Source organism: Mobula birostris, chromosome 14 (assembly GCF_030028105.1).
Source record: "Mobula birostris isolate sMobBir1 chromosome 14, sMobBir1.hap1, whole genome shotgun sequence".
NCBI classification, from domain to species: domain Eukaryota; kingdom Metazoa; phylum Chordata; class Chondrichthyes; order Myliobatiformes; family Myliobatidae; genus Mobula; species Mobula birostris.
Window position 1 is genome coordinate 13,636,698 of NC_092383.1, and position 19,974 is coordinate 13,656,671.

At 41.2% G+C, this 19,974-nt stretch overlaps 1 protein-coding gene across 4 annotated transcripts in view; it reads right to left on the bottom strand.

Moving 5' to 3' along the window:
* The window catches only part of LOC140209706 (EGF-like repeat and discoidin I-like domain-containing protein 3), a 125,408-nt gene that overhangs the window by 74,958 nt on the left and 30,476 nt on the right, over nt 1-19,974 (bottom strand). For all 4 annotated transcript variants that reach the window (XM_072278113.1, XM_072278114.1, XM_072278115.1 and 1 more), the window contains exon 2: nt 2,192-2,317. In XM_072278113.1, the coding sequence (XP_072134214.1) occupies nt 2,192-2,317 (126 nt within the window). The remainder of the gene's footprint in view (nt 1-2,191; nt 2,318-19,974) is intronic.

Sequence of the window (19,974 nt, forward strand, 5' to 3'; positions counted from 1 at the left end):
AGATCTGGTAGGGCAAAATTTCCAAGTACAAACTTCTCCTACATGACATTGTCTGTCCAATTCAATGGTTTTTATTCTCCATTACACCGCCCGTCTCTTGAATACTGCTATCGATTTTAATCTCCATTATGCTGCCCTTGGGGAGATTTGCCTGGTGGAAAGTTTGTTGGTCCTATGCTTTTCTTACTTCAGTTGTATAAAACCCTCTTATCCCTATTTAACTCATGGCCCAGGAACAGAAAGGTCTACAAAAGGTGACATAACCCTTTCCATCATTGAGCACATCTACAAGGAGCATTGCCACAAGAAAGCAGCACCCATCATCAAGGCCCCCATCTTCCAGGCCAGGCTCTCTTTTCATTACTTCCATTGGGCAGGAGGTACAGGAGCCTTAGGACTCAGACCAGCAGGTTCAGGAACAGTTATTACCCTTCAACCAACACATTCTGAACTTGCGTAGATGACTTTACTTGCCCCAATGCTGAACTGACTTCAAAACCTATGGACTCACTTTCACTGACTCTACAACTCACGTTCTCGGTATTATTTATTTACTTATTTTAAATTTCCACAATCTGTCTTCTTTTACACTTAGGTTGTTTGTCAGTTTTTATGAGTAGTTTTTCATAAATTCTACATATCTCTTTATGTTCCTGTAAATGCCTGCATGAAATTGAATCTCAAGGAAGTATATGATGGTATCCACATACTTAGATAACAAATTTACTTTGAACTTTGATCATCAATCTCAAATGAGGGACGTTTTGCAGGGTAGATGGAAGAACTACTAAAAGATGGAGCGTTTTGACCCACTGTAGATTTCATCCATCAGTTGTACACAGAGGTTTCTTAGGTCCTCTCTGTTAAGTTGACCCAGTTATAACCCGTTTTCTTGTTTTTGTTTCATGTGATATGTCTCTAATGAAAAAGCACGGAAATTCCCTGACTTAAGTTGCATCACTGGTCGTGGGAGGCTGCTGTGTGCAAACTGATTTTCCTACATCAAAATACAATCACCCTTTAAAAAGAATTTCTGTGCAGGACTTAAACCAGCTATTTGAGTAATGGAAATTGAGCTTTACATAACTCATATAAAGTCACTAACAAAAATCAAACATACAGGACAAAATTTGCCCTCAGGGAATTTATGTGTAAAGAATTAAATAAAACAACACAATGTATTACTTTGGAATCCATGTTTCTTGATGCATGTGCAGATGAGATGGCATTTCATTAATGGAAATAGCAATGTGGTCTGTTTTCTGGGTATGTAACACCCCTGTAATGTGGGGGGAAGGAGAGAGTCCATCTACAGAGTCTTTTGCAACATCCTGAGAAGTACTGTATTTATTTTTTTAAAACGTCAATATTACTTTAAATGTTTTCATGTATTTTCAAATTTCAATTTAGCAGTAACTATAAAGGCAGCACCCAAAGATTTAAGATAAACCAGCTCTGATAACAGAGGAAGACAGAGAAAAAGACGGTGCTTCAATCTGAGGTGCGGCTTGCCACTTTAATTTCATGCGAAACTGTACTAGGGATGCTGACAAGACTTGAACCATTCGCTCATTAACAGGTGTACTGCTCAGCAGTACTCAGTAATCTTCTACAGCAATGGCTGACAAGCACATCACATTGTTCAGTGGTTGCATGAGATCCCATCTGAATGTGAGACTCGCTATTCTGTTGTGATTCCAGTCTATCAGCAGTTCATAAAATCAAAGTTTTAAATAATTAACAGATGGTTTAATCCACAACCAACAGCTGCATGGCCTTGCTTATGAACAAGATACTGACAGTGCTTGAATAGCTCTTTTCTCTCCTCCGAGAGAAGCTTTTGGGAACGTGGCCAAGATTTAGTTACTGGGTAATGATCTATTGAAGCTCTCTCTGACCTTCACTTTGCTGTCAATTATCTCCAGAACTTCTTTTCAAGTTGGGCTTATTTGGCTTCCATTTAAAGCAACGGAACCATCAGAATCTAATCTGTGGTTCTCCACTTGGGGTCCACGAACCTGTTGGTTAATATTAGGGGTCCATGGCATTAAAAAAAGGTAGGGAACCCCTGCATTAGATGTTTTGAACAACAAGCAATAGATAACAGCCATGCTGATAGAAACAGGCAGAACAACCAGCTCAAACCTCAACATCCAGCTATGTTAATTAGGACTCTCTCAGGAGGTCTTACCTTGCTCTACCTCAGTGCAGTTTTCCCCGGAAAATCCATCTACGCAGAGGCAGTCGTAGGGATTCGAGGATAATCCAGTCAGGCATGATCCTCCATTCTGACAAGGATTGGGCTGACAAAGATGTCCTATAAAGAGAAGCACACAAAAACTGTCAAGCTCTCCGAGATATGCAGGCAGTAACGTGGGAAGTCAAGCACTTTCACCTTATCCCGCGCTGTACAAGCATGTCATGGCTGCAAGTAGCTTTGCTGCTACAGCGAATGTGGAAATGCAACAGAGTGGCCTGGCGTCATGACAACAATCTTCCCCTGTCATCAAAACAAAAGAGCCGGTCATTGACTTCAGAAAGGGTGGTGGGTGCATATCTTCCTGCCTACATCAACAGTGGTGAGGTTGAGAGGATGGAGACCTTCAAGTTCCTAGATGTGAACGTCACCAATAGTCTTTCATGATCCAACCACGTTGATATCCTGATCAAGAAAATTCACCAATGCCTCTACTTCCTCCGAGACCAAAGATATTTGGCAAATCCCCATCAACTCTGACGAATTTTTTATCAATGCACCATAGAAAGCATTCTGTCTGGATGCATCATGGCTTGATACGGCAACTGCTCCGCGCATGATCACAAAAAACTGCGGACAGTTGTGGGCGTAACTCAGCACGTTACAGGAACCAGCATCCATTCTATGGACACAGTCTATAGTTCTCACTGTCTCAGTAAAGCAGCCAGCATAATCAAAGCCCCCATCCACCTTGGACATTCTCTCATCTCTCATCTCCCATAATCATAAGATGCAAAAGCCTGAAAACATGTAGCACCAGGCACATGGTCAGCTTCTATCTCATTGTTATCAGAGTCACCAACGGGCCTCTTGTAAGATAAAATGGACCCTACTTCGTTATGTTGTTTCACTTAATTACTTACCCCCCTCTGCACTTTTTCGATAGCTCTTACACTGTATTCGAGATATCGATTTCTCCTTCCAGTAAAAAAAATCCCCTCCCCCTCTTCTATTCCCCACTCTAGCATCTTCCCTTTTCTCACTTGCCTATTACTTCCCCCCAGGTCCCCTCCTCCTCCTCTTTCTCCAGTGATCCACTCTCCTCTCCCATCAGATTCCTTCCTCTCCAGCCAGTTACCTTTCCTACCCACCTAGCTTCATCTATCACCTCCTCGCTATCCTCCTTCCCTTCCCCCCCAACTTTTTATTCTGACGTCTTGCCCCTTCCTTTCCAGTCCTGGAGAAGGGTCTCAGCCCGAAACGTCAACTGCTTGTTCATTTCCATCCATGCTGCCCGACTGGCTAAATTCCTCTAGCATTTTGTGTGTGTTACTGTATTCTGCATCATTATTGTTTGACCTTACTTTAACTCAATGCACTGTGTAATGATTTGATCTGTATCAACAGGATACAAGAAAAAATTTTAACTGTCTCTTGGTATAAGTGACAATTATAAACCAATACCAAAAAGGGAATAGATGAGATAGATTCATACACCACAGAAATGGGATGTTTTGGAGCACCTCCTCTATCTTGACTTTGGTGCCTGCCTTCACTAATCCCATTTTCCTGAATTAAGCCTGAATCCTTCTCTGCTTTTCCTATGCAAGTACCTGTCCAACAGCCTATTAAATGTAATTGTATCAGCTTCCATCACTTCCTCTAGGTGCTCTTACCGGACATTTACCACCCCATGTTTAAAAAAAAAATTACCCGTCACATCTTCCTTAAATTTCTCTCCCCTCTCACCTCAAATACTGTGCCCTCTAGTTCTAGATTCAGTCCCCTAGGGGAAAGAAAAATGTTCTATCTATCCTATATCATATTTCTTTGTTTTGTGGCTGCCTGTGTGACAAGGTTGAAATCTGTTCAATTTAGCTATAAATAATTTTCAAAAAGAGTTAAAGTGACTTATTTAATGTGAATATAATTTTATGTTGAGGGAAAAAAAAGGGATTTTTAAAACATGCAAATGTGTATAGTTGAAAATTCTGAGAATCAAGAAATACAGAAAATAATTGGAATTTTAAGCAAATTGGCATATTTATGTTCTCAGAAAAGCATTAAGTATTTTTTCCAAAGTTTTGTAAAATCTTTGAGTTACATGTTTGTTTGGAAACCATGAAAAAATGGTTGTTTTCACCCACATGGCTTGTTTGATTGAAATATTAAAGCTGCATGGAGACAGTGCCATAAGCATGCAGTATGACTGTTCGGATGCCTAGTATTGCTGTTAACAGAAGGTGATATTTTATTGGAGTATTTTTATATTTTGTGTTATATTTTTAGAATTTGTAATAAAGTGATATGTTCCCATGGAATCCAAAAGGCCTGAATGTTAAATGAGTAACAACATATTGGAGGTACCGCTGAGATGGGTGTGCAGGTGGACCATTTCCTTGCCAGACTGAGTTCATCCAAGCCGCACCCAGCCTTTCCTTAAAAGCTTGGAGCAGCAGCAGAGTGAGGCAGTTAATTGAGGCGAAGCTGAGGCTGAGAGCTGATGGAGCAGTGCATACAGTGAATGCTCGAGGCTGCAGGATCCAGTCAGCAGCAGGTATTCTCCAGCCAACACAGTGACTCGCACCACTGCCAAGGGGAAAAGAAAATGGATGTGCTTAGGAATCTCCAAGAAGAAATTAGTGAGAAAGTGTGCGAATTACTTAAAGTCATGCTAGTAGAACTCAGTAACTTCCTTCAGCTCCCAGAAGAGAACATAACTAAGAAAATACTTTTGTCTCTCATATCCCTAATAAGTCACCATCTGGGAAGAGAGGAGCTGGGAAATTTGGAGGGCAGTGGCATCTCTGAATTTCTGCAGGTCAGAGACAAGTTAAATGAGTTCGTGGTTGCTATGACTGCTGTGGCTAACGAAACAGAGGAAGAAAACAGGGAAATTACAGTAACCCACAGTTCAATACAAAGGTAAGCTCTAGTGATTCTCAACAGTTAGTTCAGGGAAAATTGTCCCACCAGCACGGCACAAAGACTTTAAAATATCCGGTCTGGTTGGTGAACCTGATCAGAAAGACAAATTGTTGGTTTCTAGCCTTGTTCGCCAGATAGAAAGCACCCTAAATAGAGGCTGTCCAGAAGAAGAGATCATCGATGCAGTGATCAGAGCGATTATGCCTGGGCTCCCACTGCGCAGTTATCTTGAGGGTAAATCAGACTTGAACCAAAAAAAAAGCCTGAATGCTCAATGCATAACAATATAAGTGGGAAAAGAATTGAACTTGATTTATTGCACCTCTGATTGCCTATTGTTCAAGATTCAAAAAACTTTATTGTCATTCTAACCATACATCAGCTCTGCAGGGCAGAATGAGACAGCGTTTCTCAGGAGCAGTGCAATCATAACATAACAAATGCAACACCAAATAATAAACATAACAATAAATAGTAAAACACAACAGCCACATGTCAGTTAAAATCAAGTTATAAGTGTCTAGCGCAAGTTAAAAGTGTCCAAAGCAGAGTCAGGTAGAGCAGCTATTTAGCAGTCTGACTGCCTGTGAGAGGAAGCTGTTTAGTAGCCTTATGGTTTTAGTTTTGATGCTCCTGTAACGTTTGCCTGATGGCAGAAGAACAAACAGTTCATGGAGAGGGTGTGAGGGGTCTTTAATGATGTACCGTGTCTTCTGGAGGCATCGACTCTGAAAGAGGTCTTGGACAGAAGGTAGGGAGACCCCAATAACCTTCTCTGCTCCCCTAACCACCCTCTGCAAGGCTTTTTTGTTGACAGCACTGCAGCTGGAGTACCAGGTTGTGATGCAAAAGGTCAGCACACTCTCAACCACGCCTCTGTAGAATGTAGTTAAGATGTTAGTGGGAGTGATGCTTGTTTAAGCTTCCTCAGAAAGTGCAATCTCTGTTGGGCCCGTTTCACAATCCCAGTGGTGTTCCAGTTATAGAGTTAACTGGATGCACTGTGATTTATTAAGTTACTGATGCATGAATAGTACAGTGTTTATGTTTCAATTGCCTCCCTTTTTCGGGGGCACTACACCTGCAAAAAGATGAATCTCAAGGTTGCATACAATATATATACTTTGATAATAAATGTACTTTGAAGAAATAAATACTGCTCAGTTTGCTCTTGCCTGCTTAAGGATTTGCCCTGGCCAAGAACCCTCAGCCCTCCTAACTCGACAAAACTAATCCCAGAAGTCCAGTGCCGTATAAGGCGTCCTGTCTTTCAAATGAAGCTTTAAACCAGGGCTCTGCCTGCACACTTAAATGGATTTTTAAAGATCCCCAAGGCATCCTTCAAAGATCTGAACAAAATTATTCCCCAACCTAATATCAAAAGGGATTATCTTAACAGCCTCACATTGCTGGTTCTGGGATCTTGCCGTGCTGCATTCCACACTGCAATGGAACTACAGTTCCAAAGCACGTCATTGACCGTAAATTGCTTTGGGATGTCCAATAATGGGCATGAAAGACGTTTCAGAAATGAAAGTCTTTCTCTTTATTCCTTTTGCACAGGAATACCAAGATTGTGGGGCCTGTAAGGCTCAAGAGTCACATGTAGAGGAGTACTGTGGAAATGTCATAATATATATATATATATATATCCCAAGACTTTTGCACAGTACTGTACTAATTTTATGTATTACACTGTACTGCTGCCCCAAAATAAAATTAATTTCATGACGTACTTGAGTGATGATAAACCTGATTCTGATATGTGACTCTTTTGAGGACTGAGATTGGGAAGAGGGCAATCGTGGTTGGGATTATAGTAGGGAGGGAGCAGGAAGTACCAGAGACACATTATGTAACGATCAATAAACTAATTGCTTGCAATCAAATGACCTTGACCTTGTCTCAGGGCTTGGAGTGTCTGCACCTTCTCCACCACAGCCCCTGGCACTCCTTCTCTGCCACCCGTCCCACACCCCTTCCACTGCACTCTGCCCTTCCCATTCCCAACATCCCTTGTTCCTGCCAAATTTACAAACACGCTCTCCGCTGGCAAATACAGTACTGTGCAAAAGTCTTAGACACCTTAGCTATACATATGTGTCGAAGACTTTGGCACAGTACTATAGCTGCTACATGACTGGCTTTGTGTGTAGTGACTAGGGGCAATAATGTTAATGAGCAGCCAGTGGAAATCCTTGGTATGATCAGGTCCTGTAGGCAAGCCTCAGCAAGGATTACTTCTGTCTGATTTCCAGCTGGAGTCAGAGTGCGTGGTCAGAGATAGTCCCATTAGCCTGCACCAAATCTTGCCAAAGATCAATCTTTCCTTCGATAGCCTCAAATCAAAAGGCAGTAACAAGTTTGGTACTGATACTGGTTTCTTACTATCACATGTACCAAAATACAGTGAAAAGCTTGCACACTATTTATACAGATCAAACCATTTTTAGTGCATTGAGAAAGAACAGATAAAACAATAACAATGCAGAATAAAGTATAATAGTTAAGCAAAAGTGCAGTACAAGTAGACAATAAGGTGCAAGGTCATAACGAGGTAGATTGTGAAGCCAAGAGTCCATCTTATCATACTAGGAAACATTTAGCGGCTTTATTCCGGTGGGATAGAAGCTATTCTTGAACGTGGTGGGACGTGCTCTCGGGCTTTTGTATCTTCTGGCCCCGATGGGAGAGGGGAAAAAAGTCTGGGATGAGTTGGGTCATTGTTTATGCTAGCTGCTTCACTGAGACAGCAAAAGATATGGATAGAGTCCCTGGGGGGAAGGCTGCTTTCCATGTGCTGAGACGTGTCCGCCAACTCTCTGCAGTTTCTTACAGTCACAGGCAGAGCAGTTGCCACACCAAGCCAAATGCATCCAGATAGAATGCTTTTTTATGGTGCATGGATAAAAAAATTGGTAAGGGCCAATGGGGAGATCAGTCTGTCTAGGTACCATACCCGATGCGGACTTTGGTGACCATGGTTTTCCATATAGATCTATCCTTCGTTTTTTGGATGACTTCCATTTCCTCGATGTGTAGCCACCTGACTATGCTTCTGATGTACACAAGCCGAGGTCTTCCTCTAGGTTTGCTCCCCTCAATCTTTCCAGAGAGTATGAGTTTTTCTAGTTCATTTTTCTGCATGATGCATCCTAGGAATCTGACAAACAACAACAGGAATTCTGCAGATGCTGGAAATTCAAGCAACACACATCAAAGTTGCTGGTGAACGCAGCAGGCCAGGCAGCATCTCTAGGAAGAGGTACAGTCGACGTTTCAGGCCGAGACCCTTCGTGTTAGTCCTGAGGAAGGGCCTCGGCCTGAAACGTCAACTGTACCTCTTCCTAGAGATGCTGCCTGGCCTGCTGCGTTCACCAGCAACTTTGATGTGTGTTCTTAGGAATCTGAGTTGTCTTTCTCTTATTGTTGGTATGAGTGATTGAACTGCTTGGACTCTTCACAGAACTTCATTTGATGTGTGTGTGGTCCATGATATTTTTAACATTCTCCTGTAGAGCCATAATTCAGCTGCTTCTAGTCTCTTTTCCATTGCTGGAGAAATGGTCCAGCATTCACTTCCATAAGTCAGGATAGAATAAATGTAGCACTGCAGTATTCTGTTTTTAGTGTACATGCTCATCTTTCTGTCTGTTAATATGGTCTTCATTTTTTGGAAAGCTTCTTTTGCCATTGCTATTCTGTGGGGAGGTACCAAATTTTTTTAGCCTCAAGATTTCTTTAAAATTTAAATTTGTTTCGTTTAGAATTTTAATAAAATAGCTTTATTCCTGAGAAGGCCTTGTGAAAAGATGAAACAAATTAGTTCTTTTTTATTGCTATTTATAAATTTAGGGCTGCATTGAGTCATTTAGCCATGGTTGATCCACATCTCTTTAAAAACCACAGAGTCTAAATATGTTATGCAAATAGGGACTCAGATCAGAGTTTAATGATTTTATTGCCTGGGGAGTTTTTCCAAATGTTCAAGTTGCCGTCTATCCCCCAAATATCCAGCAGTAAGTGTCTCTAGCTAACCCAGACAAGCTTACTGATATATCAGCCACATGGAAAGGGCAGGGACACTCAAACCTGGGAGGGCCACATTCTCAGCTTCCTGAATTGCCAGTCTGTTCTGTGAAAGGGGGAAAAAAAAAGTGAGGGACTTCGATTTCTGTAACCCTTTTATGTCCCTAAGCATATTACAGGCAATGAAGTACTTTTGGAGTGTTTCCACTGTTCCCAGGTAAAAATGCAGAAATCAACTTTGTGCAGTGCAAGCTCCCACAAACAATAAAGACTGTGTGATATCTGGAACTCGGCAGGAGAAGTATAAAAATTGGGCCGTGCCGATTATATATGCTCAAAGTGGGAGAGTTTATCCTTTGGAAATACACGTAACTTGAATGATATGATTCCATAGGTGATGGGGTTGAGAGGAAATAATCGATCAGCCATGATTGAATGGAGAAGCAGACCTGATGGACCAAATGGCCCAATTCTGCTAACTTGGAAACATAGAAAATCTACAGCACATTACAGGCCCTTCGGCCCACAATGTTGTGTTGACCATATATCCTACTCTAGAAGCTGCCTAGAATTTCTCTACTGCATAGAAAGATCATGAGATAGTAAAACGTAGGAGCAGAATTAGACCATTCAGCCTATCAAGTCTGCTCTACTATTTGATCGAGGCTGATTTATTTTCCCTCTCAACACCATTCTCCGTCCTTGTCCCTGTAACCCTTATTAATCAAGAGCCTATCAACTTCTGCTTTAAAGCTACAGATATGTGCCTAAGACTTTCGCACAGTATTGTATTTGGTGTAAACGCCAAAGTAACCTGCTATACTATGAAATAATGCATAGAAATTGCTATGAAATTATGGCAATTTCAAATGCAGGCATTATCATCTGCACTGTCTTGATTTGGTATGGCTTCTTGGTCCAGGAAACTGTACCATGTCTCCAAGGCAAGGAAGAGGCAAAAGTAGGTTAGAGGAGCCTTCGGTCAGAATTGAATTTTAAATCCCACCAAGTGACCATTTCAGTTTAAACCCTATAAAATTAAAACACAGAATAAATCGGGCGCTAAGAGATACTGAATCAAGAATGAAGTCATTTGATTCCTCCTCCTACCCTTCCTTGTGGGTGCTATCTTGATTCATATTTTCCCCCAAGTATTTCCCTGGCCCCTCTCCCAGTTTTCCAGCCTCCTTGTGTAAGCAGCACTGAGAATCTTTCCAATTGTCCATTGTAAAGCAAACACAGACTCTCTCAAGAATGGAGAGCGAATCATGCAGTGACACCTCTAACTTGGTAGAAAGTCAGTTTTCAAAACTGACAATATTAATAAATTCTCAGGAGAAAAGCAAAGGGCCCAATGGTACAAGTCCAAAACATAACCTTCTAATGATACTTTTTCAGATAAGATTTCACCTTCCATATAGCTGGCATTCTAATTACAATTGCTTCATATTCTACAATGATGCAAACACTGTGCGTCTCAAATCTGTTCAATGGGTCTTTGACCTCACAATCTATCTCGACACCTTATTGCCTGTCTGCCTGCAAATCACTTTATCTGAAACTCTTTATTCTGCATTCAGCTATTGCTTTCCTATGTAATACCTTAATACATAGTTGGATAAGTAAGGATGGTATGCGAAACAAAGATTTCGACTGTACTTCAGTACCCGTGACGATAATAAACCAATTTAAATGCCGGTAACATTCAGCAGGTCAGGCAGCATCTGCAGATGGACAAACTGAGTTAATGTTTCAATGCCAAAACTCTTCTTCATAATGCTGCATCAGATCCTTGCTGTATAGAGGAGCTTAAAATTCTGCCCTTTGTACTCATTAATAAATTCAGTTTCATTAATAAAGTCAGTTAGTATTGAATCGACTGCAATGAAGATCACCCACCAGTTAATATGGCAACCACCACAGGTTTAGCTACAAATTCTCATGCCTAAACACCAGTAACATTAGCTCAGGGAAATGAAAATTTGTTGTGCTGAATTTGGAGGAAATGAGCTGACCAGGGTGGGTCTGCGATGGAAATTTGTTCCCAGAGCCGGTCTGAAATGTCGTTTTTTTTTCTCTCCATTCTATGAGCTGATGCTTGTCAGGACTGATGTATGGTTACCAAGAAATTCAAAATAGAACACTAACCAAGTCCACTGGGGAGGTCGAAGGCTGTTGTCTGTGGGCCCGAGTCTGTAAATGTTCGAGATCTGTCCTTGGCTTAAAGGAATGTGTGGGTTTGTGGGGTGGGAGGGAGGATGGAGCTTGTTTTTGTGGTTATTGTTTGTTGCTTGTTGTGTTCTGTGTTGTTCTGCTGAGCATTATGGGCATATTATGCTGGCAACACTTGTGGGCTGCCCCCAGCACATCCTCAGGTGTGTTGGTTGTTAATATGCATGACGCATTTCTCTGTACGTTTTGAATCAAGGAGGACGATACGTAGCACCCACACCACATCCATTAGACTCAAAACACAGTTACTTTCCCCAAGCAGTATGGCTAATCAATACTTCTACCCATTAACCCACCGTACCACTACTTCATCATTCCTGTCAGAGTCACCTTACGTACAGACAGTACTATGCCTTTTGTCAATTTATGTACATATAATTAAAGTCTATAAGCTATCTTCTGTATTTGTTTTTTTAATTATCGTGTTCTTTATCTCATTAAGTTTTCTTTGGTGCTGCATCGGATCTGGAGTAACAATTATTGCGTTCTCCTTTATACTTGTGTATTGGAAATGACATTAAGTAATCATGAATACTTGAATGCTCTTGAAAACAAATAAACTTGAATCTTGAACCTAACCAGCTGAACCTACAGCAAGGCCCAATGCACACAACTAAGCTGGCAATTGAAAAGCATTTTAACAAAGCAGAGTACAGCAAGGCTGCTGATCTTACAAGAGCAGCTGCAAACAAGTGGCTACCATCACCTGCAGCGAGAATGGAGTATCTTTCAAGATCTGGGGTTGGGAAAGCTCTGAGTGACGATGGTAAATGGTACTCACACACAAATTAAATCTGAGACTGTATGTTTTGGCTATCCTGGTTATTATAAGGATAAGTATACCTGTTCCATCTCCAAGGAGATGCTATCAAAATAATGTCTTGAGAGACAATTACATTTTATAACGGTGGGAGAAATGAATAAATGGGTGTACAGGAGCAAGATATACCAGCTGGTTGAGTGCTGTCGCAGCAACAACCTTGCATTCGACGTCAGCAAGACCAAAGAGCTGATTGTGGACTTCAGAAAGAGTAAGAGGAGGAAGAGCAAACCAAATGTCATGGAGGGATCAGATGTGCAGAGAGTGAGCAATTTCAAGTTTCTGGGTATCAATATTTCTGAGGACCTAACCTGGATGCAACACATTGATATAGCTATAGACAGCGGCTATATTTCATACTGTGTTTGAACAGAATTGGTTTGCCAACTAAAACACTCCAAAACTTTTACAAATGTATCGTGGAGAGCATTCTGACTGGCTGCATTACTGTCTGGTATGGGGTGTGGGGGTGGGGGGTGCTACTGCACAAGATCGAAATAAGTTGCAGAAACTTGTAATATTAGTCAGCTCCATCATGGGTCCCAGCTTCCGTAGCATCCAAGACATCTTCAAGAAGCGGTGCCTTAGGAAGGCAGCATCCATCGTTAAGAGCCCCCACCACCCAGGACATGCCCCCTTCTCATTGTTACCATTGGGAAGGAGGTACAGAGGCCTGAAGGCACACATTCAGGGATTCAGGAACAGCTTCATCACTTTTGGCTTCCAATTTCTAAATCGTCATTGACCCATAAAGACTACCTTACTACCTTAAAAAAATTTTTTTGCACTGCTTATTTTAACTTAACTATTTAATAGACACATACATACTGTAATTCAGTTTTTCTATATTTATTCATCATGTATTTCATTGTACTGCTGCCGTAAAGTTAACAAATTTCACAACATATGCCAGTGATACCTGATTCTGACTTTAACATCAGGAAAGCAATCTGAATCATTTACTTCCTGCCAATAGGCAGCGTGACAATAAATAACCGATTTGTTTCCAAAGATTAACTTTCATTTCCCTGTTCATTGCCATGCCTCAATCGTTCAGGTGTGGGTGCAAACAAATTTTGACTGTGATATCTATCTATTCACCACCACAGGGCTTGACTACACTTCAAACTGTGACCACCCATGCTCTTGGCGGGAAAATTTCTGTGCAATCTGTTCAAATGGAATGAGGACCTTCAGTGTTTAATGCTGACATTTATCATCGACTGACTTTCCCTACACATAAATCACATTTCCAGTACAACTAAAGACTGCCAAAAGGCAAGGCTGAAGTTATTTAAAGATTCATTGCTATGAGTCACAGGACAATTCTGTTGGAATTCTTTGAGGAAATAACAGGCAGGATAGACAAAGGAGAGTTAGTAGATGTTGTTTATTTGGATTTTTAGAAGGCCTTTGACAAGGTCCCACAAGATAAGAGCCCATGGTTACTAGAAGATCGGCTGACTGGCAAGAGGCAAAGAGTGGGAATAAAGGGGGCCTTTTCTGGTTGGCTGCCGGTGACTAGTGGAATTCCGCAGCTGTTGGTATTGGGACCACTTTTCACATTTATGTCAATGATTTGGATGACTGAATTGATAGCTTTGTGGCCAAGTTTGCAGACAATGCGAAGATAAGAGGAAGGGCAGGTAGTATTGAGGAAGCAGGTGTCTCCAAAAGGACTTAGAAAGATTGGGAGAACGGACAAAAAAAAGTGGGAGATAGAACAGAGTGTATGGTCATGTGCTTCGGTAGGATTTACGAGTTTATTAAATGCCCCTAATGTGTCTGCCTTTACCACCACCAACCCTGGTAGGGTATTCCATGTATCCACCACTCTGCATAAAAAAAACTACTTCTGAAACCCACCCCCCTACTTTCCTCCAATCACCTTAAAGTTATCCCCCTCTTGTTAGACATTCTGCTCTGGGAAAAAGTGTCTGACTATCCACTCGTTCTAGACCTCATAGTCTTTTAAGTTACAATATTTTACACTGCAATTCTACAATTTAAGGTTGAGCTGTGTTATTGTAAATCACAGCAAAAGTAAATCAAATGATTGTCTGTACTCACCTGCACTTGAGGTGCCAAATCTTCAGAGGATGTTCCTGCTATCAGCATTGCGATTTTGTATAAATGTAAATATAATTGTCTTTTCACACTTACTTTGCCTAACATTTGAAATAATGCGGAGATGCACATTAACTTCAGAAGAAATGTGTCTCCTCTCCATCCACTCATCAACAACTCTATAGTTAGCACCGTTTCGACGTTCAGGTTCCCGGGCATCATTATTTTGCAGGACCTCATGAAAGAGAGCCACATCTCCTACACTTACAAAAAGGTTCAGCAGAGGATATGCTTCTTGCAGCAGCTGGTGAAATTCCTTCTTCCCCAGAACGTACCGGTGCAATTCTACACTGCCGTCATACAGAGCATCTCTCACATCAGCCATTATTGCTCGGCTTGGCACAGCATCCTCTCATAATGTAGAAAAACTTCAGTGAACTGTCAGGTCAGCAGAAAAGGTCATTGGCTGCAGTCTACCATCACTGCAGGATTTGTATGTGTCCAGGATGAAGAAGTGGGCAGAAAAAATCATTGCGGACACTACCCACCCTACAAACAGCCTTTTCCAAAAGCTCTCTTCTGGGGTGTGCTACAGGGCTGTTAACAGAAAAATTTCATGCGATCTTTAATGTTCCTTCCCCAGTCAGTTAATCTGATCAACCATTCCAGTTAGCCACCTCCACACCCCCTTATCTATTACCTCAGTCACTGCAGACATTTTCAACCACATTTTGTATTACTCTCCCCACTGTGAATACATGTAGTTATGTATGCATTTATGCACATTTTATTCCATATCCTTATTTTAGCCTTTAAATTTATATTTTATATTATTCTTTATAATTGCTGAATGTTATTGTTTTTTGTTGCATGTCCCACCCAGAGCAACACACTATGGCAAATTCCAGTCAATTGGGTCATTGGTTAATCAGGGCAGTTGCTTATTTGATACAACTCTTAAAGAACAAAAACTAATTGAGAAAATAGCCAGGTTTCCCTTTGTTTATTTGGGACACTATGCCACTTAATTGGGGCAGGAGACTTGCCAAACAATTTTTACCTAGCATCAGTCACATGCACTTGTTTGGCCATTAGATAGCGTACCATACTTGGAGCAAACAGTTTTTAAATAGCATCAGTCGCATGTGTTTGTGTTATGTTATCTGTTTTGGCCGACGGACACCAATTCAACAAGCAGTTGTATGAAAATTTCCATACATGAATACCAGATGAAGAGAATTTGCTGTATCCCAAAGCAATTTTCCCAAATGTCCTTGACAATATGCACCTGCTCCCAACCCTCATCCTCACACACTGTTATTACTTAACTAGAATATCTGGAAACTATCAGCCTGCTGTGTGCTATTTGGTTGCCTTTCCTCCAAAAGAGTGACTACACCTTAATGTACTTTGGGAAGGCCAGAGGTCATTATTAAAAGTGCGACTTAAATGCAGATTTTTTTTTCTAATTGTAATTCAGTCTTTCTTGGTTCCCTAAACTCAATTACTATCCCAAATCCTGTCTCTACCCAATCCACTAACTTTGAAAACACAAGCTACGTAAGGCAGCACCAATTATAAAGACCCTGCTATAAAAATTATGAATCTTGGGTTGGATCTTTGGTCCACTACCTGAGCTTGGAAACCAGTATACAGCAATGGACAAAGTAAAGCTAGAATATAACTTTCCTGGTGATACACTTGCCACTGCTTAAAATGTGTGAATAAATGACCAAGGGTTGTCTTGCAGACCCTGCTGTCGTCCAAATAATCCGCGGAATGGGGTAAATTGCTAAAATAGAGCGGTATCCACTGAGGTGAAATATACACATCAGTGGCCCCTCTATCTGCCAATGATGTGGCAACAACTCATCGCACAAAACCAGGCAGCCGTGGACAAGAGGTTCAGTTGCTGTTCAGACCAAACATCAGAATGGGGAAGAAATATGATCTAAGTGACTTTGACTCTGGAATGATTGCTGTTACCAAATGGGGTGGTTTGAGTATCTCAAACAGCTGAGGCCGTGGAATTTTCACACACAGTTAGGAAAGTGAGAGATGAGGATTGGAAGGATTTTGGCTGCATGCAGGTACTTGGGACTATCTGGGTGGTACCATGGACCGGTTGGGGAGAGGGGCCTGTATACATGCTGGTTTGGTTTATGATTCTATTCGAGCTATTTCCCTTTCACCACATCTGCACATTCAATCAACCCAGCCACCAGCTCTTACAAATAACTATTGGTTTTAAGTGCAGGTGTATGTCAGTTTGTCAAAACTGTATAAACAGACTAGGTAACGTGTCCTCTTTGAACTACCATTCAATGAATCAGCTGCACATGCCATTGTTACACCTCCCTTTGAAATCTATGTTTGCTGCTGTGAATAAACATGGATCTCACACAGGCTTCACTGCCATTAACCTATCCAGCCGTGAAATGAGGTTGATATTTTCGCCTGCATCTGTGCTGAAAGATCAGAAGAACCAATTTCATTTATTGCCACAAAAATTCCAACCTCCTTCCTTGACAGTGCAGGTTTCACATGAGAGAGAGAGAAGGGTCTGTCTTCTATCAAGTAATTACTCCTGAACCCTGAGCAAATGCAGGTGGGGAGGTATTTATTTTACTCATTTATGGATACAGCACGTTATCAGGCCCTTCCGGCCTAATCAGCACACACCACCCATGTGACTTAGTCTACGTGTTCAGCACCTCAAACCATTGAGGAAAAGTGTTTAAGAGATATGTTCAAATACTATAGATTATGTTTTTTTTCTTGGTGACTTCAAGGCCAGACAACTGACTGACAAATCTCACAGATTTATCATGCATTTCACCAGCCATTTAATGAATGTGGCAATGACGAAAGTGTTGACCACAGCCCCATATTTTCATGACCATTTCAACTTGTGCCATCTTGATTCCTTCAGGAGGACGAGTGGAGGCGTATATTGAAGCTCAGTGCGGGCACTGCAAAGGCTTGGTGGGTAAAGACCAGAGTCTAGACATGCCACCACAGGACAATAAGGTGCCTGGGTCCTGTGTAACAGCTTTCTGAACACCTCATGGGTATTTACTGTGACTGCCTGCATGAGTGACAATGATGTATTGTGAGAAGACGTAAATATCACAATGGGTGTAAAGAAGGACATATCAATTATATTGCATTTACTGTATTTATTTTTAAAGTACGTTTTTGTAATTAAAATAATTGGTTCAAAAATAAGCCAATTATACCATACTGTGTAAAAAAAAATCTTAGGCACAAATATATAGCTAGGGCGCCTAAGACTTTCGTCTTATTTATCTACGTGGAGCAGAGACTGAGCTTGTACATGTGGCGGGAGCAAAGGATGTTGGGAACGGCGAGGATGGAGCTCCTCAGGAGGGGGTGTGGGACAGGTGGGGAGAGAAGGAGTGCCAGAGACAGGATGTGGCGTGGGTGCAGACACACCCAGTCCTGAGACACCAGGCAAGGTCATTTGAATCCAAACAATGGTTTATTGATCATTACAGAATGTCTCTCTGGTGCTTCCCGCTCCCTCCCCTCTCCCTTCCCCTTTTCCCAACCATAACTCCCCCCCCCGCCACTTTCCCACTATCAGTCCACAAGAGAGACACATAATAGAATCAAGTTTATCATCACTTACGTGTCAAGAATTATTTTTCCTGCGGCAGCAGTACAGATCAATATAAAATTATTACAGTACTGTGCAAAAGTCTTATGCACTCCAGCTATATATCTGTGCCCAAGACTCATTACAGTGAGGCTAAGCACAGCTTATTTAAGTTTGCTGACAACACCGCTGTTGTTGGCCGAATCAAAGGCAGTGATGAATCAGCATGTAGGAGGGAGACTGAAAAATCTGGCTGAGCACTGCCACAACCACCTCTCACTCAATGTGAGCAAAACCAAAGAGCTGATTATTAGCTTCAGGTGGAGGAATCCAGAGGGGCCGTGATGCCGTTCTCATCAGGGGATCAGAGGTGGAGAGGGTCAGTAACTTTAAATTCCTCAGCATTATCATTTCAAAGGATCTGTTCTGGGCGCAGCACACAAGTGCCATTACAAAGAAGGCATGGCATGGCCTCTACTTTCTTAGAAGCTTGCAAAGATTCAAACTTTTATATATACCCGGTGGAGAGTACACTGAGTGTATCATGGCCTGGTATGGAAACAACAAAGTTCAAGAATGGAAAACCCTACAAAAAGTAGTGGATATGAGCCCAACTCATGTTCTCAATATTATTATTCATCTACTATTATCACTTTGTTTTTCTTTTCAAATTTGCACTATTTTTTGCCTTTTGCACATTGGTTGTTTGTCCATCTTTGTGCATAGTCTTTCATTGATTCTATTGTGTTTCTTTGTACTTGCTGCGAATGCCCGAAAGAAAATAATCTCAGGGTAGTATACGATGACACATGAATTTTGATAATAAATTTAATTTTGAACTTTGAAATTTTTAATGATTTGTTCAAATAAGTGACTACAATTAGTTAATTCACACAATTGTATCCAAGGGCCAAAAAAAAAGCAAACAGTTGGATTCTATTCATCAAGTTAGACTAACATAGAATGTAAATAGAACGTAACAGCACAGTACAGGCCCTTCAGCCCATAATGTAGTGCAATCCTTTTAATCTACTCTAACAACAATCTAACCTTTCCTTTCTACATAGCCCTCCATTTTTCTATCATCTATATGCCTATCTAACCAAGAGTTCCTTAAATGTCCCTAATATATCAGCCCCTGCCACCAGCCCTGGCAGCGTATTCCACATTCCCACTACTGTTTGTGTAAAAAAAACCTACCTCTGACATCTCCTCTTTACTTCCCTCAAATCACCTTAAAATTATGCCGCCTTGTATTAGCGATTTCCACCCTGGGAAAAGTCTCTGGCTGTCCACTCTCTCTATGTCTCTTATTATCTGGTACACTGATATCAAGTCATCTCTCATCCATCTTCACCCCAGAGAAAAGCCCTAGTTCACTCAACCTTTCCTCATAAGACATGCTCTCCAATCCAGGCAGCATCCTGGTAAGACTCCTCTGTATCCTCTCTACGTTTCCCTTTTTTTAAAAAAGACATTTCTTTCATTCCTTCAGTCTTCGGCTTTAAACTAAATGGATAACTTTATACATGAAAAACAATCACAGAACATGTACACAGATTTGTGATTTACTTCTCTAGATACAAAACTATGTTGTGAGTGCAAACCTATTGCATAAAAACCATTGGTGGAGGAGTTACAAGTCAAGCTGCAGCATTAATTATATCCCATGTTTTCGATATTTAATGTGTATTTATTTATTGTTTTGTTTATTTTTTTCTCTCTCTCTTTTTGTATTTCCACAGTTTGTTGCCTCTTGCACAGTGGTTGCTTGTCAGTTCTCGTTGTGCGTAGGTTTTTCATTGACTATTGTGCTTCCTTGCAGTTACTATGAATGTCTGCAAAATGACATGCATGTACAGAACTGTGCAAAAGGATTAGGCAGCCTAGCTACATATACAGATCTGTGCAAAATTCTAAGCACATATATAGAGCCAGTACTGTAGTAACTGTACTGTACTGCTGCCACAAAATAGAACAAATGTCATGACGTATGTGAGTGATGATAAACCTAACTCTGATATGGGTCACTATTGTAGACTGAGAGTGGGAAGAGGGGAATCGTGGTTGGGAAAAGGGTGA